This window comes from Thalassophryne amazonica, chromosome 15 (genome assembly GCF_902500255.1).
Source record: "Thalassophryne amazonica chromosome 15, fThaAma1.1, whole genome shotgun sequence".
Taxonomy (NCBI): Eukaryota; Metazoa; Chordata; class Actinopteri; order Batrachoidiformes; family Batrachoididae; genus Thalassophryne; species Thalassophryne amazonica.
In genome coordinates, this window is record NC_047117.1 from 27654353 (window position 1) to 27677664 (window position 23312).

General features: G+C 42.8%; 1 protein-coding gene across 4 annotated transcripts in view; it reads right to left on the minus strand.

The window, feature by feature from the left end:
- The window catches only part of npnta (nephronectin a), a 198362-nt gene that overhangs the window by 92549 nt on the left and 82501 nt on the right, over positions 1-23312 (minus strand). For 2 of the 4 annotated variants that reach the window (XM_034187626.1, XM_034187627.1), the window contains 2 exons: positions 16437-16529; positions 705-788 (listed from right to left, as the gene is read on the minus strand). In XM_034187626.1, coding sequence (XP_034043517.1) covers positions 705-788; positions 16437-16529 — 177 coding nt within the window. The remainder of the gene's footprint in view (positions 1-704; positions 789-16436; positions 16530-23312) is intronic. The other 2 variants (XM_034187628.1, XM_034187629.1) reach the window with 1 other exon arrangement.

Genomic DNA, 23312 nt, shown 5'->3' on the forward strand with positions numbered 1-23312 from the left:
CACATTCATAAATTCTGCTTCAATCAGGAGAATATCTGTGAAATCAATAGTAGAATTGTGGGACATACATAAATTGTATGCAAGTGAGTGTTCAACCAAAACTGCTCAAAGATTTAATGCTTGTGTGATGTCCTGTTTTGTCCTCCTAAATGAAACAATATAGGGTTGCATTTTCATGAAATGTACATCTGTGTGAAATGTACATCAAATGTGCATCTTATCAATTCACCTCTATATATTATCAAATGAGTTCACATCAAAAACCTCTAAATAATCATGGTAAAGAGGTTCCCATGCCCAAAAACATTTATTTAGACATGTAAATTGGGTTCCTGGCCTTTCCAGAAGCAAAGATGTATAAAAAATCTGAAATGGTGGCCATTTTGGACGCCATCTTGTTTTTTTTTTTTCAACCCACAAGGAGAATTTTCCGAAACTTTTCATATGTGATAGTACAGCAAATTTTTCTGGGCCAACCCTGTTTTGCTTGTTATACAAAGTTTCCATTATTTGGCCATTTTTACACGAATCCTCTTGGACTAGCTTGTGTATCTGCTGGAGAGCAGCAGTCAGGCGGTGAATCCTTTAAGGAGGACATTCACTCCTCCTTGGCCTGCACAGCACCATGCATGCTGTTCAGAAGGAGAAGAGGTGGCTGCAGCGAGGTAGCGAGGGGGATGCTTTGTTCGATCGAGGAATCTCACCCTCTGCTGGCTGATGATCCGCAGGAAGAAAGATAGGAAGGTGGCTGGCCCACAGTGGTGGGGTTAAATAGTCCGGCTGCTCCTCTTTGGACAGAAGAGAAGGCATTAGAAAGGATTGGGGGTTTGATTGAGATAAATCTGAGACAGACAGAGATGCAGTGAGAATACAAAAGTACCAATGGACCGAGTTTACATCACAATCATAGAAAGTAAAGCGTAAAGAGGATTTTAGGGGGCTGAACGAGGATAAAGAGGTGTTCCTTCTCCTGCTCTTTCCTATCTTCAGTGTTTCTTTGTTGCCATGAGAAAGAACTCTGATTTTAAAGCGTTACAGGATTCAATTTCAATTTTCAATTTCAATTTATTTTCATTTAGGTGACAAATGAAGCTAGAGATGCACAACTAACACCAAATTGTAGCTGAATCTGTACTGATTCAGTAAGGTGTCATCAGATTTGATGTAGCTTCAAATGTTATGGAGCTAGATCCAGAAGAAAACCGCCATTACCGAAAAATCGTTTTTATACAATAACTTTTGAACTAATAAACACATAAAAGTGATTCCAAGTTCTAGTGGTATGTTTTCATGGTCAAGGATGTCAAATATAAGGGAAAGAAAAGTGTATCATAGTTTTGGTTGTAACACTGAATTGTTGAATAGATCACTGTGCCAAGGAGGGAATCTCTTTAGAGTCAGTGACCCTATGGACTTGTTTAGAGAAGTGTTTCATAAATGTTAAAAAATTCATATATTTGCAGTTTAGTTGAATAATAAATTGAATTTTGTCTCTTATTTGTTTTTGTCTATAAGCACATGCAATATCAATATCAATATCAGTGCTCAGATGACAGTAGCTTCTGGGAAAGGTGCAAGTTGCAATAAACTGTGATGCCAAGCACTAAGGATACATGCTATCCAGTCACAGCAGATGAAACTTTTTTTACTACTGAGAAAACATCGTTAGACTGTATTAGGTTCAGTGATTCCACAGCGTGTAGATGTTGTGGCGTCAGTGACCCCATGGCCTTGGCGGAGGTTTGCATTCTCAGTTATTTTGTTATCTAGTTATTTTGTGATTTTTTTTTTCCTCCGTACATAAACACAAATGAGATGAATTAAAGTCATACTTGTAGTATAGATTGTTCACTTTAATTCAAGTGGATTAACAAAAATATTGTGCCTCAATGTTAAAAGCACACAAATAACTCCACTAATAAAATATTAATAAAATTTGAGTTACTTTTAACACAAATCATTGCATTTACAACTGGGTTACTTTGGACAAATCATGGAATGGACACATGAACATTCTCACGTCACTTAAGATTTTGGAATTCCATCTATCATTAGAAAATACAACAGTATGACAGTTTGGTCAGTCTGTCTGAAATAGTTATTTTTCACAAACTGAGTGAGGGAAGCCATCAAGGCACCCTCATAAAGCACATATCTAACTGGGATAAACAGTTGGACTACTAATATGTAGACTTGGGTTCAATTCACACTACCTGCAACAAATTGTCAGTTGCAAATGAATTAAAGAAGTCAGACCCAGACAACATTTGGGCGCCCGAATTACTCGTAAAATAGGGGTTGCATAATGTTTTTTTTAACTAGAAAAAACTGGCATTTATAGGTAGTTTGTTAAACAGAATGACCCCGTAAAAACAGAACAGTTTTTGTTTGACCTCAGGACTGACCTCAGGATGCCACGTCTGTTCCATGACTGGCCGGTGGTCCTGACCTGCAGCCTACTGGTGCTGAGCATAATATATTAGGCACCCAAGATGGACTCTACTGTATTTTCAATTAAGGACTCTGTGTTTGTTCTGACAGGAGTGGTGGCCAAGTGGTTAGTGCTTTTGGTTTCAGTGCAGAAGATTCCCGGTTCAAACCCCACCCCCGCCACATTTCTCCATGAAATTGTATTAAGAAGGACATCCAGCATACTGTAAAACCTGTGCCAAATCGACATGCACATCCACCTCGAATGTGCTGTGGCAACCCAGAGTGCCAACAAGGGAACAGCCAAAGCATCTTACTTTTTTGTTGTTGTTGCTCGTCTGTTTGTAAACAAACTTTTATGCAATCTGAAAATACCTTGTAATTGTTAGAATGGTCTGAGCAGTGGGTCACCCCTCTTGGTCTGGTCTGCTTGAGGTTTCTTCCTCATTACACAAGAGGGAGTTTTTCCTTCCCACTGTCATCTGTGTGCTTGCTTAGGGGGGTTGGTAAGGTTAGACCTTACTTGTGTGAAACACCTTCAGACAGCTTTGTTGTGATTTGGCACAATACAAATAAATTAAATTGAAAAGTTTTTTGGGGGTGCGGGGGGTCGTGTCCCCATGACAAGTTCTGCAAGCATACAATTCACTGGCATGTCCAAGGACACTGTATGAGTCCTGCATTATCCCAGTCCAGCCAGGAGTAAATGGCACCATCGGCTGGTGAAGCATTGACGAGTTATTCCGAAGACAAGATTTTGACCATGAAGTACTTCAAACTAGATCACAAGAGTCACTGAGCACTTATGTGTGAATGTGCCCAAGATTTTGGTCGAGAGGCTGTGTGCTTCCAAAACTGATACCTGGAAGCACTGGTGATCTAGTGCGGTGACCAGGTTTTGACCGTGACTGATTGACTTGGTTACAAAGGGTCACAGAGCGCTCATGTGTGAATGCACCCAAGGTTTTGCTCCACAGAGCGTCTGACATGAAAGAGATACCTGGAAGCATTGATTTCACGACAGCAAGGGGTGTGACGCATGGATGGACATCACCCATTCCTAACAGACTGCTTTAATTATGGTTAATTAGAACCAAATCAGGTGAAGAGTGCAAGAAGTACAGCACTTTAAAGGCACCATACTGTGCAAAACTGGTTTTAATCTCATTTACAGTTAAATGTTGTTTCAGGTTCAGACACTCAAAGTCTCACAATTCTATGACAGTACTTTAACACAGTATGGGCACAGAATATTTTCCCCGAGGATAGTTGTTGGGTTTTCTGTTGTTTTTCACTGGTTTGGGAGGTCCTATAATTCATATTCTGGTGCGACGTATATACCAAAAAAGCTTGCATTCATGATTAGCATTTATAATAATAATAATTATACGAGGAAACTGCCGCACAGCAGCGCGAAGGTCGCTCATGGAACAGGGAGTCCCAAACAGGAAGTGTCAAATTTTGAGTCCACAGTAAAACAGGAAATGTCAAATGTTGAACACTTCCTGGCATGGGTGGAGCTAGCGCAGAGACCAGGGTTGTGCTAGACTCCCCTGAAATAATATTAATATAATTTTAGATATTTTTGTTATTTATATTTTGTATTTCTTGTATTTGAAATGGCATAAGCAAATTCAAATGTGTGAAATATCAAGTGTTCCAATACTTTTGGAGGGCACAGTAGCCTAACTTTATGATGAGTGCAAAATTAGTGTAGTATTATTACCTTTTTGTTTAATGTTTAATTTTCACCATTGCTGCACTTTGTGTCAAATCATAGTCATATCGTATATCATATTGATATGAAAATATTGAGATATGATAGTTTGGCCATATTGGACAGCCCTACTGTCAACTAGCTGAAAACTTTGACTATTAATTTACATCTACATTAAAAAAAATCCTTAAAGTGGCGGAGGTTAAAAGGGCTGTAATTTGGGGGGGTCGGGGGGGTGGAGCCCCCCCCCCCCCACACCAAAGCTGAAAGGCAAAAAAAAGAAATATTTAAAAAGGCGGGGAGTCTGCTCCCCAGAAGCTGAAAGGTTTTTGCCATGCTAATGCTGTTCTGAAGCATTTGCTCAAAAAAAGTCTGAAGGACATAAATGACATGGTGAGATGCTGAAGAGCTTCGCTCGTTCAAGTCTGCAACATATACATATTAATTATAAGTATAATACCTATTTATATAGGGATTTTCCAAGAATGAATGCACTAAACAAAATAAACTCCAAAACTAAAAGTACACAACAACAATGCACAAAAATCTAAAATTCAAAATTCAATTTTGACCTACAATCCCATGCAAGTTATACTCCTGAAATTACGGAACACAAAATATTTAAAAAGGTAGCAGCTGTTTGTTTGGAATTGACAATCAGAACAAGATGGATTGTTTTCTAACAAATCAGACAGTGAAGTGAAATATGAGATTATCATTTTTTCTGAAAAAAAAATGAAATGAATAAAATAGCTCAAACAAGAAAACATACAAGTAAAAAAAAAAGTGCACATTGAATGCAGTTGTAGTCCCAGACTATCACATCTGAAGTGCTATTCATCAAGAAATCAAAGCATCTTTTGGCACCGACGGTATCTTGCTGCCGCCACTGATGTCACTCCTCCAGTAAAATCTTTTAATTGTGTCTTAACAGCAGGTCAACTAGAGCTGATTATAACCACCTGTTTGAAATAATCATCTTGTTAAAATGATTGGATTGGCTGTGAGGAGAGCACTGCCAAATTGTTACACAGATCATTACCATAATGAGTTTATTTGAGCAGGATGTGCGCGATTGTCACTCCGTCCGCGCTGCACAACAGGGATTTTCAAAGTAACAGGGTTTTGTTTTGAGACAGTGAGAGAACTCATCACTCCAATGTAGTTTTTGAATATGGTAACAACAATAACGGTGAAAAAAACAAAAACACAAAAAAGAATTTGGCAGCTGAAGACACTTGAAGCGTAGCACTCTGAGCACACCGAAGCACAGAGTTCAGCTGTAAAAATACGTCTTTGATTTTGAAGAGTGATGAAATAATAAGAGTGTGTAATGTTTTGTGTGATGCAGAACCACTCGTGTTTCCGCTGGAGAATCGTTTTCATTGTACAGGTGTTATTCCGCAAGTGTTAATCAGAATCCCCCTCTAGCTGCCACCTTATCGTGGTGGGGGAGTTTGCGTACCCGTATGATCCTAGGAGCTATGTTGTCGGGGGCTTTGTGCTCCCTGTAGGGTCACCCAAGGCAAACAGGTCCTAGGTGACAGGTGACACTTAGGGCAGTTCAGAACCTCCATGACCAGTAAAAAATCAAGGACCGAGACGTCGCGCGGTATGGCGGGGCCAGGGCCCCACCCTGGAGCCGGGCCTGGGGTTGGGGTTTGCACGCGAGCGCCTGGTGGTCGGGCCTTAGCCCATGGGGCCCGGCCGGGCTCAGCTCGAAAGAGCGAAGTGGGCCACCTTCCTGTGGGTTCACCACCTGCAGAGGGGGCCATGGGGGTCGGGTGCAGAGAGGATTGGGTGTCGGTCGAGGGTGGGTGGTCCGGCGGCCCGGTCCATGCTCACAGCCCCTGGCTGTTGGGACGGGGGAAGGAGCCTGAGCTTGTGCCGGACGTTGAGAGATACCGACTACAGATAGTCGGGCTCACCTCCACGCACAACTTGGGCTCTGGTACCCAACTCCTGGAGAGAGGCTGGGCGCTTCATTTTTCTGCCGTTGCCCACGGGGAGAGGCGGAGAGCTGGGGTTGCATTGCTTATTGCTCCCCAGCTCAGTCGCCTACTTATCTTTGTTGGTAGGTGGGACCCCAGAGGCAGCTGACAGGTACCGGCAGGCCAAGCGTGCCGCAGCCCGTGTGGTCGCAGAGGCAAAAACTCGGGTCTGGGAGGAGTTCAGGGAGGCCATGGAGGAGGACTATCGGTCGGCCTCGAAGAGATTCTGGCAAACCGTCCGACGCCTCAGGAGTTGGAAAAAGCTCTCCACCAGCACTGTTTACAGTGCAGGTGGGGAGCTGTTGACCCTGGCTGGGGATGTTGTCAGGCGGTGGAAGGAGTACTTCGAGGATCTCCTCAATCCCATCCTCACGTCTTCCAAAGAGGAGGCAGAGACTGGGGACTCAGAGGCTGGCGTCATCCATTACCCAGGCCGAAGTCACCGAGGTGGTTAGAAAGCTCCTCGGTGGCAGGGCTCCTGGGGTGGATGAAATCCATCCTGGCTACCTTAAGTCTCTGGATGTTGTCGGACTGTCTTGGCCGACACGCCTGTGCAACATCGCGTGGCGATCGGGGACAGCGCCTCTGGATTGGCAGACCGGGGTGGTGGTCCCTCTGTTAAAAAGGGGGACCGGAGGGTGTGTTCCAACTATAGGGGGATCACACTCCTCAGCCTCCCCGGTAAGGTCTATTCCAGAGTACTGGAGAGGAGAATTCGAACCTCGGATTCAGGAGGAGCAGTGTGGTTTTCGTCCTGGTCGTGGCACACTGGACCAGCTCTACACGCTCCATCGGGTGCTCGAGGGTTCATGGGAGTTCGCCCAACCAGTCCACATGTGTTTTGTGGATTTGGAGAAGGCGTTCGACCGTGTCCCTCGGGGCACCCTGTGGGGAGTGCTCTGGGAGTACGGGGTCCAGGGTCCTTTGCTAAGGGCTATCCGGTCCCTGTACGACCGCAACAGAAGCTTGGTTCGCATTGCCAGTAGTAAGTCAAACCTGTTTCCAGTGCACATTGGCCTCCGCCAGGACTGCCCTTTGTCACCGGTTCTGGTCATTGTTTTTATGGACAGAATTTCTAGGTGCAGCCAGGGTGTGGAGGGGGTCTGGTTTGGGAACCACAGAATCTCGTCTCTGCTGTTTGTGGACGATGTGGTTCTGTTGGCTTCATCAAATCAGGACCTTCAGCTTGCACTGGGGCGGTTTGCAGCTGAGTGTGAAGCATCCGGGATGAAAATCAGCACCTCCAAATCCGAGGCCATGGTTCTCGACCGGAAAAAGGTGCTTTGCCCTCTTCAGGTCAGTGGAGTGTCCTTGCCTCCAGTGGATGAGTTTAAGTATCTCGGGGTCTTGTTCACGAGTGAGGGACGGATGGAGCGTGAGATCGATAGATGGATTGGTGCAGCATCTGCAGTGATGCGGTCGCTGTATCGGACCATCGTGGTGAAGAGAGAGCTGAGTAGGGGAGCAAAGCTCTTGATTTACCGATCGATCTACGTTCCGATCCTCACCTATGGTCATGAGATTTGGCTCATGACTGAAAGAACGAGATCGCGAGTACAAGCGGCCGAGATGAGTTTCCTCTGCAGGGTGGCTGGGTGCTCCCTTAGAGATAGGGTGAGGAGCTCGGTCACTCGGGAGGAGCTCGGAGTCGAGCCGCTGCTCCTCCACGTCAAAAGGAGTCAGTTGAGGTGGCTCGGGCATCTTTTCCGGATGCCCCCTGGACGCCTCGCTGAAGAGGTGTTCCGGGCACGTCCCATTGGGAGGAAGCCCCGGGGAAGACCCAGGACATGCTGGAGGGACTACATCTCTCGGTTGGCTTGGGAATGCCTTGGAGTTCCCCTGGAGGAGCTGGGGGAGGTGTGTGTGGATCGGGAGGTCTGGGCAGCTTTGCTTGAGCTGCTGCCCCCGTGACCCGACTCCACATAAAGCAGAAGAAAATGGATGGATAGATGGATGGATGGATATTTAAGGGACTGTTCTGAAGATCTATGGTATGTAATCTCCAACTCAGTGCAAATCCATCTGAAGCATCTCTCACTACACACTGCTATTTACATTTGCAAACTCAAAGGGACACCTATGGGGCTGGAACCAAAGAGGTTGGATAAAGTCACTGAATTATTGGATGTTCTGTGTTCAATGCTATTTGTCTCATAGCTGGATTAGGAAAAAGCTACTGTACTTTTCCAGAGTATACGTCACACCCTTTTTTGTACTATCGACTCTTTAATTTGGGATTTTCACACATTATATAGTGTGCTTTTTATTATTAGCATTTATTATTTTATTATTGGAGTATAATTTGTTTAGGGCTTTGATTCCTGTGAAAGCTCTGTACAAACAGTTATTATAATTCATTTCATGATTCACCCAATTTTTTAATACCTTACTCCAATCAAGGGTCACTGGGGCTAGAGCCTATTCCAGCAGTCATAGGGCGTGAGGCAGGGTGCACCCTGGATAGGACGCCAGTCTATCACAGGGCCACATATAGACAGAAAAAAATACATCTACACAAACAGCCAATTTATAGCCACCAGTTCACCGAACCAACATGTTTTGGAAATGTGAGGAAGCCGGAGCACCCAGAGGGAACCCTTGGAAACACAGGAAGAACAAGCAACCTCCACACAGATAGGACCAGGTAGGAAGCGATTCCAGGACCATCTTGCTGTGAGGCAACAGTGTTAACCACTAAGTCACTGTACCACCAGTTATTCTTATTCTTCTTATTAAAAATCCTTACAATTATAATAGGGGTATTCGCCCCTTCAGGGCTTGGACCTCTAACAACAAACATGATTTTTCAGTATATTGGTTACAACAAAGTGGCAGGACCTCCTAAATAGTAAATAAATAAATACATAAACAATTAATAAGGTTTTTACTCCAGAAATAGGGTACTGAACCAATTTTCTTGAAACTTAGTGAAAGGGTGGAGTATAGGCCAAAGATGAAACAACAAACTGCAGTGGCTCTGATTCAGGGGGCAGATCCAGGAATTAAAAAAAAAAAAAAAAAAAACTGTACTACTACTACTACTATTACTACTACTACCGCTCCTATACCTTAATACATGTATGTAGAAGAAAAACAAAAAAAATTGTACAAAATAACACCTAAAACTCACCATCACTTGGTATCATCAATGCCAAAATGTCTTTTTAAGTGTGCAAATAAATTGAAACATTACAAAGTAGTTAAAAGCTTTGGTGCCCCAACTTATTTTTGAAATGTGTTGACAAATGAAATGAAGTTGACCACACAAAACATGACAGGAGCTCATATTGTCTGCAATGAAACAGAAGTTGACTAAACATAAGGGCCCTGTACCACTGGGGAAAGGATTAATTGCTCATGAATTGAGTACACAAATTGCGGGCGTTCGTTGTCGTCCGCAACAAAATGGCCAAAAATGACAAATGTCCCAGTATGAATTATGGATATATTAATAATATATAGCAAATATATGATGAACAGTCACGGTTATATAACACATGTAGTGAGGAAACTGATCCGACACATTGAGATTGTCACGGCAGTATTACGGGTGTATTATGAATGCATCGCGAACGTGTTGCGCGTGCACGGCATCTGCATTGTGGTCATAAAAGAAGCGCACTCGCTCCTTTCGGCATCACTATTCACACCAACAATACAGCCTCTGGAGCATTTGCTGGACTTGGACAAGTTGATCACAGAGTTTGTTAATTTTGTCATGCGAGGGTTAACTGTTCATGAGTTCGGGGAGTGGGAGGGGGGAAGCCGCTGGGGGTGTGAGACGGTGTTTTTTTTTTTGAGTGAGTGAGTTGTGGGTAAACAGCAACTCTTCCTTTTGTTGGTGTTAAATAAAAGTCCTGGATTGCAGCAGCTACGTCTTTGTGGATTTACACAGCTGGACCGGCACTGACTGGCAGGTATGTCGCTTTCTGCCACACTTTGGGTTTACATGTCGTGTTTGTTATGCATTCACAGATTGTCCGCAAATCAGCTGCAAAGCAGATGCAATAAAAACACTTTATCCGTGGCCAATCTGTATGCATTCGCTACAACATATTTTAGTTTGTGATGTGGACATGATGGGCACGATATATATCTGTTTTACACGCTGTCCCGGTCCGCTGCCAAGCTGCAAATCCCCGTCAGTTGAGGATATCAGCAGTTAACGGCAGATATACAGCACATAGAGTGAGTATGTATTGTCAAATCAAATCAAATCAATTTTATTTATATAGCGCCAAATCACAACAAACAGTTGCCCCAAGGCGCTTTATATTGTAAGGCAAAAGCCATACAATAATTACGGAAAAACCCCAACAGTCAAAATGACCCCCTGTGAGCAAGCACTTGGCAACAGTGGGAAGGAAAAACTCCCTTTTAACAGGAAGAAACCTCCAGCAGAACCAGGCTCAGGGAGGGGCAGTCTTCTGCTGGGACTGGTTGGGGCTGAGGGAGAGAACCAGGAAAAAGACATGCTGTGGAGGGGAGCAGAGATCAATCATTAATGATTAAATGCAGAGTGGTGCACACAGAGCAAAAAGAGAAAGAAACACTCAGTGCATCATGGGAACCCCCCAGCAGTCTAAGTCTATAGCAGCATAACTAAGGGATGGTTCAGGGTCACCTGATCCAGCCCTAACTATAAGCTTTAGCAAAAAGGAAAGTTTTAAGCCTAATCTTAAAAGTAGAGAGGGTGTCTGTCTCCCTGATCTGAATTGGGAGCTGGTTGCACAGGAGAGGAGCCTGAAAGCTGAAGGCTCTGCCTCCCATTCTACTCTTACAAACCCTAGGAACTACAAGTAAGCCTGCAGTCTGAGAGCAAAGCGCTCTATTGGGGTGATATGGTACTATGAGGTCCCTAAGATAAGATGGGACCTGATTATTATTGTGTATGAATTGAGTATATATGGAGTATGTAAGGCGGATGTCATCCGCATCCAGATTTTGAACAGCTCAAAAATCCTGGCTGCGGACATGCGTGCCTCTGTGGATGATCACGGGCGTGTTCGGATGACGGCCGACTCACACAGGCATGTTACACGGATATTGCAGATGTTTGGCAAATATGGGCCAAATGTGTGCGCAATCCATACGCAAATCCTCCTAAATGCCAGTGCAGGGCCCTAAGAATCACCGTGAGACAAAATCTGAAAAACTGCCTCACTGTCCAAATACTTGTAGACTTCACTGTACCGTGTCTTTTAAGACCCTGGTCTATAAGATTTTGAATATTACATTTTGCTGTTGTCCATTACAATGGAAATGTTCTGTTAGATAATATCTGTGCTAATTCCTTATTTTTATGTTAGTGATCAAGTATTTGCCTTTGTTATCTGTTTGGAAGTCTCTGAGGTCTGTTTAAACATAAGAGTTAAGTTTCACTTCCATCACAAATGTGCAAGTTTCAGATACAGAGATGGCTCCCCCTATCTGTGAGAGCCAGTAACATATAGACTAAACCACACCCACTGTAACGCCCACATTGTATAAAAGTGTTGTGCGAGCTATCTTTGTGGTGTTTTCATAAGATGAACCCCGTCTGTGAAGATCCAGGCCTGATTTTCAACGTGACCTTCAATAAATTCAAAATATATTGATTTGGTTCTTTGTAAGTGGCAGTAAATTACATAAAGAACCGAGTTCCTAAGAAGGTTTTGCATTTGAGCCTATAGCTTATTTTGTTTTCCATATAATTTAACACGATTGAATGCTATCTGTGATATAATATTCAGGGAAACACGCACAGACTGACAGCAAATGGAACACACAACAGTGCACTACGTGTCAACATGGAGTTCAAGCTGGCAACTCGAGTTGCTGCATTCATGTAACACTGTCAGACTTGTCACGCAGTAACAATGGTGTTCCTGTTTATCATGTACTCGCTGCTGTCGGAAAACCACCACAAGCATCTTCACACTCTAGATCTTTGGCAGTTAATCCGCCACACCTCTGCCCGAGCATCCACCTGCAAGCTCTGACTGCGAATTTCAGCAGGAAGTCCACAGACACGTTTGCACCTGAACTGAAAGCTGTGTATCTTCTTGCAATATTCCATTCCGGTGTTATATGAGAGTACAAGATCATGTCGCTGATACAGAAAACTCGCTCTGTGCTTCTCCCCACTCTTGACCTAGTATCAGATGCGGGTATCTTCTCCAAAGTTGAACCGGGGGGGGGAATCGTTTGTCTTTGTAACTACATAGAAAGTGACACTAGAGTACAGTGATAGAGTGATGCAACCTTTTAGAGTGATGTATCTGGAACAAGCATCTTATATAGCGAGAGCTTGATACAACATTGAAATATGGGTGCTGCTAGAAAAAAGACATTTCCCATCTTGCGATTGTATAACAAGCAGCAGTGGCATTTGTAGCCAGAACGCTGCGTACGCTGCAGGAAAAACAGGTCTAGTTTACATGTGGCGGCCTGAACATGCCTAGACATTCCCCACTGTGCAAACATTTTTATTTAAACGAATATATAACAAAATAACTCCATATTAGGGCAGCACAGTGGCTTAGTGGTTAGCACACTGCAAAAACTGATATCTAAGAAAGTTTAAAGAAAATTTGACTTCATTTTTGTCTACATAGAAAAAATGTCTTAATGTCTTATTATGGGAAAATATAACTTTTCTTTTCCAGCTAATATCAAACTGTATTTAACCAGTAACAACAAAACGCAATGGATTTTACATCATCCAAGCAAAGGAATAAGATTGTTTTCCTTATCTTACAAAAAGAATTCTGTCTGGTTTTAAGGCATATTTTGATTATTCAGTGCAGACATTTTGATACTTTTGAGAATTCTAACCAAGGAAATTTTTCTTACCCCAGTGGCAGATTTTTTTTCCCCTTAATACAAGACAATTTGGCTAGATTTCAGATTATTTGACTTATTTAGAGAAGGACAGTTGCTGCAGTGCACTTGCCTTACACTAAGACGGTCATGGGATTGATTCCCACCTGTGGCCTTTCTGTGTGGAGTTTGCAAGTTCTCCCCGTGTTTAAATGGGTTCCCTCTGGGTGCTCCGGCTTCCTCCCACATCCAAAGACATGCAAGTTAGGTGAATAGGAAACTTTAAATTGTCTGTAGGTGTGCGTGCGGGTGAGTGTGTTTGTTTGTCTGTGTGTGCCCAATGACAGATGGGCGTCTTGTCCAGGGTGTACCCCACCTCATGCTCTATGACTGTTGAGATAGGCTCCAACCCCCCATGAACCCCAATTGCAGTAAGCAGTTGAAAATGAACTTCATATCATGCTAAAACTCTCCAACATGACTAAAATAGGACTTCACCTGTACCTTCCAGAATCCAAAAAGCTGAAAGCAGTAATTTTTACGTAGTTTTTGATGGGAATTCTGTGGACCCATTATGCCTATGCATGTCTGGATACTTGAAGGGAATACAAATTCTCTTTGACAGGTTGGAAATGTATTAATCTGTCCCGCGATGTTTATTGATTTACTGATATTGATGCCAACATGTGAGGAACTACAGTGCAAGGCTGGTCCACTAGGCAAAGCTGCATCAGTAAGGGCGTTACGTTCTCTGAGGTTTAAAGTGACCCACAAAAAATGTGAGTTGCGTTAAGACCAGGACTGCCTCTTTGCTTTCTGTCCCAGCTGACCACTTGTGCGGCGGAGATTTCCAAGCACATATCAGACTGATCAGTGACAAGCGCACTCATCATAAGCAGTTCATTTCAACGTTATCACCTCTTCTGTGTGATACTCTACGTCAACTATTCCCAAACAAAACAGTTGGTCCCAATTTAAAACTAAAAGTCATTAGGGACGGAGACAAGACCACCTATGTCAAGTCTAAGTCAAAACCAAGAACTTAAAGGGTCAAGCAAGAGTCAAGACCAAGACTTTATTTATTTTATATTAGATTTTAGAGTAGTCGAGGCCAAGTCAAGAGTCTTTGGAGGATGTGAGACTTTGCTGAGACTGAGACCTGCTGGTTTTCAAGACCATAAATTTAATTAAACATCACCTGTGTTAATATTCAAAAGTGAAATTTCTGGAGGGGAGACAGGCTCAGCATCTCAGCTGGGGTCAACCTCATCATTGTATGAGGTCAAAAGGTCCAAAAAAGCAAAAGCATACCAGAATTGAAGATGTTGTAAGTCTCTGAGACTGGTATTGAGCTCTTTTGATGGCTCACATATGAGTGTTAATAACTGAAAAGTTCTAAGATTTCATATTCACAAAGTGTGGCATATTTAATGACACTAGCAAGAAGGCCACTCAGAGAGTGCAGAATTCCAAAAAAGGTACAAATGTTTACATATATTATGTTTTCTTTTAATCTCCATGATTTTCATTATGACCAGGTTATTCCTTTTATCACTTCTCCAATATTCTTATATTCTGATTGGTGACCTTTGATCCAGATTGATCACCTTTGTTTCTGACCTGGGATCCTGATCCTTCTTTCTGATCACCCATCTGATCCTGATTGCTGACTTTTGGTCCTGATCACTAGACCTTGATCCAGATTGTTGAGCATTTAATTGTGATCACTCATCTTTGATCATGAGCTTTATATTCTTTGCTAACCTCAGTCAGGATAGACTTAGACTGCCGAACATAAAAATTGATATTGTAGTCCTCATGGGTGACCTTTGGTCTTGTACGGTTGTTCCTGAACACTCCTCTGTGAACACAGATCTTTGGTCTGCTGACCTTCGATCATTATCACTCATCCTTGATCATGATCTTGAACACTAATTACTGTCCTCAGTCAGGATTGACTTAGATCCTGATTGCTAAACCTAAAACATTATATCCAATCCTCATGGATGACCTTTGATCTTGTTCAATTGTTGCTGATCTCCTCTTTGAACATTGATCTTTGATCCTAATAGATGACTTTGATTATAATAATTGCTCAAAGAATTATGATCAAAGCACAAAGATGATCAATGATCCAAGGCAAGATCCACTGCTTGATATAGATCTACATTTAAGTTTAATCAACTCTTCCTTGACCCAAGGCCTCCTACTGCCAATTTCATGTTCTGATCTAAGGTCAAAGGTCAGAAAGGCAGCTGTAAAACCAAACAGTAACTTGTTTCACATATCCAGTCAGGATAAATGTGCATCCAGACAGATGGGATATTAGAAGACGTCCGTCCACCTCAAATCAATGTTTGACATAGGGTGAATTTAAATGGGAAAATCCAACTCTATGATTTAAGTATAATTAAATTGGTTTCCTGAGCAAATATCAGCTCCAAACAGGATTCAAGGTTATCTTTGCCACCATGAGACAAAAGGGTAACACTGCCACTCAAAGATGAGCAAAATGGTAAGAGCTGCAAAATGTCTAAAGCTTATTGGACAAATCGGCTGTTCAATAAGCACTTGAAAGTACAGTCTCATCTTTAAAGGTCCCGGACTCACATTCATCAGATAAGTCTGTCTGAAGCGTTGGCAGCAGAGTCTTTTGTAGCTGGATGTGGGACACGGATCCATTTTCTCTCCCCTTTGTTGGAGATTAAGACAAAGTACAGCCGTCTGGCCGGGCAGACAGGAGCCACCTATAGCCTCCAAATGAAAGACGAATCACTTGGAACATTCCGGAAAGGATTTCGACACCAACACCCTCCCTTGTTTTTAATTACACACTCTCCTTTTCCCGTCTTAAGGCGTGAATTCCACAAGTAATTTCAAGCTGCTTGGACGCACGTCAACATGCAGTTTATGAGGGACACGTCAACATTTTTCAGCATGTTCCACCTGTCGGCAAACACCGGACTCTGATTAAAAAGTAGAAAAACTCAAGCAACCAGTGCATATGTGCACCATTGAAAAATGCATTCTTCCAACAGCATCGGCTGCACGCGGTTGAGTCCGTGTTTTTTTTTTTTTTTCTGGTCAGTAATTGAGATGCTATCTTCACAGGTGAAGGTGCCGTTTCATCCTCTTGGGATCGTTCAACATGGTCCCAACAGTCATTTCCAGTTGAGCTGAGTCAGCTCTGCTGCCGGTGGCAACGCAGCTCGCGCTCAATGAATAAGTAGCAAGTTTAATGTGCGGCTGCTGTAAAGATCTGGCAACAATAAACAATGATTATCTTGATGTTGCTTACGGCAGGGGTTCACTTTCACTTAGTTTTCATGTGAAAAATGTGGATGTCAGCAGGCCTCTGTGTTGCCTCAGGGCTACAAAGTTCACAAGACCTTACATTCCTGCTCATTCTCCTCTTCCGTGATGTAAAATTACCATTCTGATGTTATACAACTCACACAGAATGTTGTGTTTCATGTCACGTGATGCTGAGAGCTCACCTTGATTGCAGGTCTTGCCCGTGAAGCCTGGGTGGCACTTGCACTTATTTGGCCCCACACACTCTCCGTGCTTACATCCCGGCTGGCACACAGCTGTTTAGGGAAGATTCAGAGAAGAAGAGATGGATTACCGTGGCAACTTGGCAGAGCATTTAACAAAGCACTTAATCCAACTACTTCAACCCCGTGGCTATGTTTACTGCACACTACAGCATTATAATAACTAAATAGTCACATCTGAACAGGCATTTCAAGGTAACTACATTAATATTAGAGCCCGACCGATAGGGAATTTTGAGGCTGATACCAATATTAGGGAGTAAAAAAAAAGATACAGATATATTTGCTAATATATACATAAAAATGGAAATAATTCAGAATATTTCATTATCAAACCCAAAAGGGGTATGCAAAATGGATGCAAAAAAAATTCTACATTAAATTTTTTCACGGACATTTGACAGACTGGACACAATGCTCTACACAAGTCTACGCAACACTACACTACTGTACACCACGCCTACGCAATTGTACACTACCCTACGCCAGTCTGGCAAAAAATCCTTCTAGGTTTTTTATCTGTACATACCTGCATTGCTAGATTTTTTTTCATCCTGTTGAACTTTGCTGGTAGTGAAGCAAGCCAAGCTTACCCCTGCACGCAACATTTTTTTCATGACGCAGCCATTCCAGCATACTCGATATGCAGCACAATGCAACTCTGCATAGGCCCGGTGTGAAAGGGGCTTCAGATTGGAAGTCGCTGTGTCGCATCACTTAACATTTGCATAAACTAGACTTCTCGTCTATTTTGGCCCTGCCTAGTTGGGGGCATAGTGACCACTTCTTTATTGTCACTGTAAAACACCCACTCTGATTGAAAATCAATGCAAACTAGTTGCTTTAATTCTGTCTTTTTGTAGCTAATGTGACCAAGGGCTAATGGGGTTCCCAGCTACGCTTGACAGCACTGAAAACAATGCAGCTGAAACACCCTCTGGTGGACAAGCTGTGTAACAACGCCATTTTCAACAGTAAGTGTTTTTCTGCATTGTTTCGTTGGTAAAAGTTTTCACATTGACAAAAATGACACCAATACTGATATAGTATGTTTGTGAAATGCTCACCAATATTTCGGTCAGGCCGACATTAATATATAACAGTGTTCAGCTGGCATATTCCTGGACAATTAGATTTTACCTCCATGGCCATTTTCATTCATTTCCCACTACATGAAACAAACAAAAGCCCTGATATTTACACTTGCACACACTCAACGAGGATTTTCTGGGCATGCAATACCCCGTCACAATATAGACAAAACAACTGGCATTTAGTAATTTAGTGTAGCTATCAGCATTCTTTGGTTCCGTGTCAGTGAGCTGGAGATCTGCCCTGCTCGATGCATCGTTCTGCTAAGTATGTCTGATACACGGAACCTCAGCCAAGTGTTACCAATTCTCATTCAAAGCGTCATTAATTCCCTCATAATACAGTGCAATCAGATGGCTTAATTATTGCTTCAGCGGAAGAAGATGTAGATGTGTGTGATGAATAGGCTTCCTGTTGTAGGATTCTTGTCACATGTGGTACTTTGCAGGATATCAAACATGTCATTATGGCTCATTTTGTGTACCAAGGAGTAATTTAAATCTACAAAATGGTATTTCACTATACAGTATGTTTGTGTCAGTAATGTTGTACACATTTGATCTTGGTTAACAAAACAAGTACTCATGGGGCCTGATTTATTAAAGTTTTTCATCTAAAAAAATGTGCACAAACACGATAGCACCCAGAAATTTTTTATATATATTATATATATATATATATATATATATGCATGATGATTTACTGTTAACTGTGGGTCATTGTGATTGTGGCTTTCAAATGTGGAAAATGGTATGTATTGTCAATTTAACATATTTAACTTCATCATTATGTAATTTGAGGTGTGTACACACGTGTGCTAAACTGTGAGTGCTGAACATGTAAATAAGTGATGTTTGCACATACAGCACAGTTTATCAAGGCTAAAAATAATTTCAGTGACTGACACTGCATCTGTACTTTTTCACATTTTAAATTTTAGTGTCACCACACCCAGTTTTGTGTAATCAATGCAGACACACAGTCTAATTCTAAGGAATTCCTTGTGAGCTGTTTGGGGTATGTATTTCTTTATTTTCACTTCTTCATTTCTAAATTTTCATCTTCTTTAACATAGAAAACACCACAATTAAGTAAGAGTTTATAGTGGTCTATTTTTAAGAAAATACCCACTGCCTAAATAAAATTAAATGTGGCATTTATCCTTTTCTTTGTAAGAGAAATATAAATAGGATGCCCTGTGCTCATGTGTCCAGTGTAGCTCCTGTGTGTAGCTGCGGTGAGGAGCTGACAGCAGTCAGCACTGCAGTCTATGGTCAGGACCATGGACAGCACTGGTTTGTCCTCCACGAACGTATGACAGCAAAGCAAATATATTAACACCGGACAGAACTGCACCCTATCGTGGGAATGCACTTTTGAAAATTGTTGCCTTCAGCGACAATTAAAGGAACGCTATGCTGAATTTGGACTTGTGCCAAACACCTCGCACCTCCGCTGACAAACCATTTTCAAGGAATATTCATTTTTAATTTGGGCAATTTTCAGTTAAAATGTGCACTTTTGTATGACGTTACACATTGCTGGAAGTGGCTATCTGAATTAAATGTTGTGCTTACAGTCATTACTACACGCAAAATCCACATTTACACACTGCTGTCTTCGTCACTTTACCATAAATAACCCACAAATCTTCCCCAAGACAACGCGCAGAACTTTGGAATGCCCACACAATTTAGCACTTGTTCTATGCGATTGACGTAAATCAGCCCCATAGTGCAGAACTCTTCCATGGTCCAAAATAATAAAAATTAATGATACAAATGTAATATGCAAATGCCACATAACAACATTCAATATCAGATCTGGGAGCATGGCCTACACTATGGTGCAGTTTTGAGTCATGAAGGGCAGCCATCCAGACAGACAAGTCAACAACCTAGTCATCACCATAGGTCACTGGTTAGTCTTCAAGTCTCAAAACCATACACTAAGTCAGGAAGCACCACAACCTTAAAGACCTGGGCCTTTGTTCCCCTGCAAATGCATCACCATCGCCAAACACCTCTCTCCAAAGAACCCATGACTTCATAAGCTCTATCCAGGCATCTATTGAGGTTGAAGGCGAAGGATCCAGAGACATGACTGTCACTGCAGTAAAAAGACAATCTGCCACACTTCCAAAATGTGCAGAAGCACAGGGAAGCACATAAATACAGGAAGTCACTGGAAGCCTGGAGCTTAGTCTTGATCCAGAACAACACTAAAACTGATTTTTGGCTGTTCCCAAATATCAAAATGATACTAAAACAGACTCAATTTGAGCCAGAAGAAGACATTATGCAAAACGCGATGACCCAGCTGGTTACCATTCTAAAAGAAGCCTTCCAGAAATGCTTCCAACAATGGCCAAACTGCTGGGAGAAGTGTGTGCAGTCCCAAGGAGAATACTTCAAAGGGGATTTGGTTTTGAGACCCCCCAGGTGTGTAATTGTATTTTTCATGGCCACAGGTTGGATACCTATTGAATGCACCTCGTACATCCATTCCTGCTGGGTTTTTATTTGGATTTTCCATATAATTCCAGCCTTTTCTGATTTGGGGTTAAAATTCACTTCCGTGGTTTGATTAGTTTGTGCATATGAAGTAAATAATTAAAGAATTCTGGAAAAGGCGATGTAGTGGCTCACAAGGTGCACCTTTCTTTCTGAATAAACAGAATGTAATCTGCGCTCAATTAATGTATTTTTATTTCTTATTATCCACATAAACATCCAATAACAACTTGTATCACACAGGGTGTTATTTTCTATCTTCAATCTCTGTACACACTTGGCAATTTGGTTCAGTACCGATGCTTATTATGTGCATATAAACTAACCAAACAAGACAAATAACTGCATCTTTTGTGCAAACCAAATATTTTAGTGCTCAATAAAAAATGGGGTCTTTATAACATATCATCGCTCTTGGCAATGCCCAGGGCTTAATTTGAGGGGGAGCAAGCCTCAGACGTTGGCTCCGCCAGCTATTTATACTGGATCTGTGATCCGCCACCTCTGTTGACTAACAAAATATATATATAAAAAAATCACCGCCTGCTGTGCGGAATTGCGCCAAATCTGGCAACAGGTCCAGAGGCTACGCTCGCTGTTTTGATCCGGATGTTGACCGTAGCCGCAGAGCTCCGTGGCCACTGAGAGAGGGCTTGGATTCTTTGCGGGTCCTGCATCCGTACCCCCGGAGGCAGTGAGTGAAGGGAGAGTATGCACATTGTGTTCTGCGTGTCTGTTTATAATCTCGCACAGAAGAAAAAAGAGTGTTTACACAAGAGAGAAAAGTGAAAATGTTAATGCCTGTTTGAGAAAAGTGTGTAGTGAGAGGTTTTACAGCCTTAGAACATCTATAATAAGTGTAAAAAATAGCGCTGACTACGCGGATTTAGTTTATCGCGGGTTATTTTTATGCTGCGTTCACACTGGGCGCGATCAGACGCTACAAATTCACTGGGGGTCGCGTGGCGACGGACGCGCCTCCTTCGCCCGGTGTGTCGCTCTGCTTGGGTGGACTTTTGCTGCGAAAATTCACCCCGGTGCGTGATCAAATAGGAGGAGCTTCCATTCCGCTCGGCATCAAGTCATCATGACAGACCTCGATCACACGGAGCAAGTTGTTGTGAAAAGCTCCCAATACAGGGAGTATCATTACTTGCTGCAGGAGCTGCGTCTGGATGACGGCCGCTTTCAGCGGTCCTTCCGCCTCTGCGAGACCCAGTTTGAGGACCAACTGTCCCGTTCACGTGCGCACATGTAAACAATAAAAAAAAAAAAGAAACTCCGCTGCTTGCTGCAGCTCGCTCTTCCCCCAAAAAACTCTGTCATAATTGTGTTTAGAAACCAGTCACCATTTGTTTTATTATACATCTGTGTAGTTAATTAATAAAATATTCTCCACACAGACGATTCGCTCGCGCGCGCACGTAAAAAAAAGAAAAGAAAGAAAGAAACTCCGTGGCTTGCTGTGGGGCTGCTCCTCGCTCTTTCCCAAAAAAAAACTCTGTCATAATTGTCTTTAGAAACCAGTCACCATTATACATCTGTGTAGTTAATAAGTAAAATAATCTCCATGGACCCTCGTGCGCGCAGGTAAAAGAAAAAGAAAAAGAAACTCCGCCCCCCCTGCTGTGGTGCTGCTGCTCGCTCCAAAAACTCTCTCATAATTGTGAAATAAAGGACAAAAGAGACATAAGTCCTGCTCACAGGCTGCTACCAGAGACAGGACATGTTCACTTCTTCAGTTAAACTCCAGACATCTCCATGTCACTACATATTCAGTCCCTGATTGGTCATCGCGGCGCGAAGAGAAGAAAAAGTTCAGATTTTTCAACTTGGGGAGGAGGGCGACACGACGTGACGCGACGCAATATCGCGCTACAAACGTGCAAAATGCTCAAAATCGCTTCACTTGCGTCGCTTCACTCGCATCCATCACATCGCACTGCGCGGTTTGGCGCCAAAACGCGTCCTTACATAGGGATTACATGGCAACCTGTGGCTGCAGCCGCTCGCATCGTGCCCGGTGTGAACGCAGCTTTAGAACGTAACTCCCGCGATAAACGAGGGACCACTGTACATCATAAAACAAGAATTTGTACTCTATCCGGATTTGGTGTGACTACTAGTGTTATTAGGCCTACAATACATGCCCAGTTTATTTTCGATGTGGGGCACAGCGTTGTTCGCAAGCACCCCCCGCCGCCCTTTTTTTCTGCACTGGAGCAACCCATCCTCTGCGCTCCGGGACCTCCCACTTTACAAATTAAGCACTGGCAATGCCTCAGTTTTGAGTACCTCAGAACATGGAAAAACGTAAGCCCTGGTCATATGGCACTAATGTAGGATACCGAAGCCAAAACGAAACAAGAAATCTGAACTTACGTTGACATCGTTTAATCGTCAACCAGCTTTGTTCCTGTAGCTGGTGCTTTGTCAGGATTTTTAAACTGTTAAAAAATATGAACGAACCCCAACAACAACCTCAATTCGTTATGCTTTCTATCTTGACGGTTCCTCGCCGTTCACGTAGTTCCCGTAACATCAGCGTTCCGTTTGACTGTTGTCCAACCTCCCAAGTCCAACGTCTTGCACAAATATCTGAACGGCTCAATAACTAAAGCTCCGACGAGCTGAACGTAACATCCTTGTATTGCTGATGACTCGTCCATGTTTGGGATGAAAAGCGTTGTCATACAGAAACAACAGCGGCAAGAATGTTTTATCAACTATTTTAACTATTTAGCCGTTTGTGGCTGGCCTGTGTGTGCACACGTCATTGTCAAGACAACCAAACCCCACACCTGGAAGCGCTGTGGACATGAGCACAAGGCTGGCTGTACTCAGTCTCATACCTGCTGTCAGTCATGTCATCAAGAATGTTTCATTTTAATTTCATTTAAAGCATGGGAAAAATGCAGGATCATTCATCCACCTTTTCTCGACGATTTGTGACTTTCTTCCTTCGTTCAGCTATCGTTGTGTGCCGTGTGACTGGGCCGTAAGGGGGCACCCATAACAGCCATCTAACTGGCTGTGATAGATGACTACTATCAGGAGGAGGGATGGATCGTGTGTCTGCTTGGGTGGTTGCTATCTAGGACCCAGCGTTGAATCCATAGAGTCATGGAAGCGGCAACCACCAATGCATGCTCCCTGAGCCGATCTGTGTGACATCTGTACAGACACCCTTACGGTGTCAAATCTCGCGTAT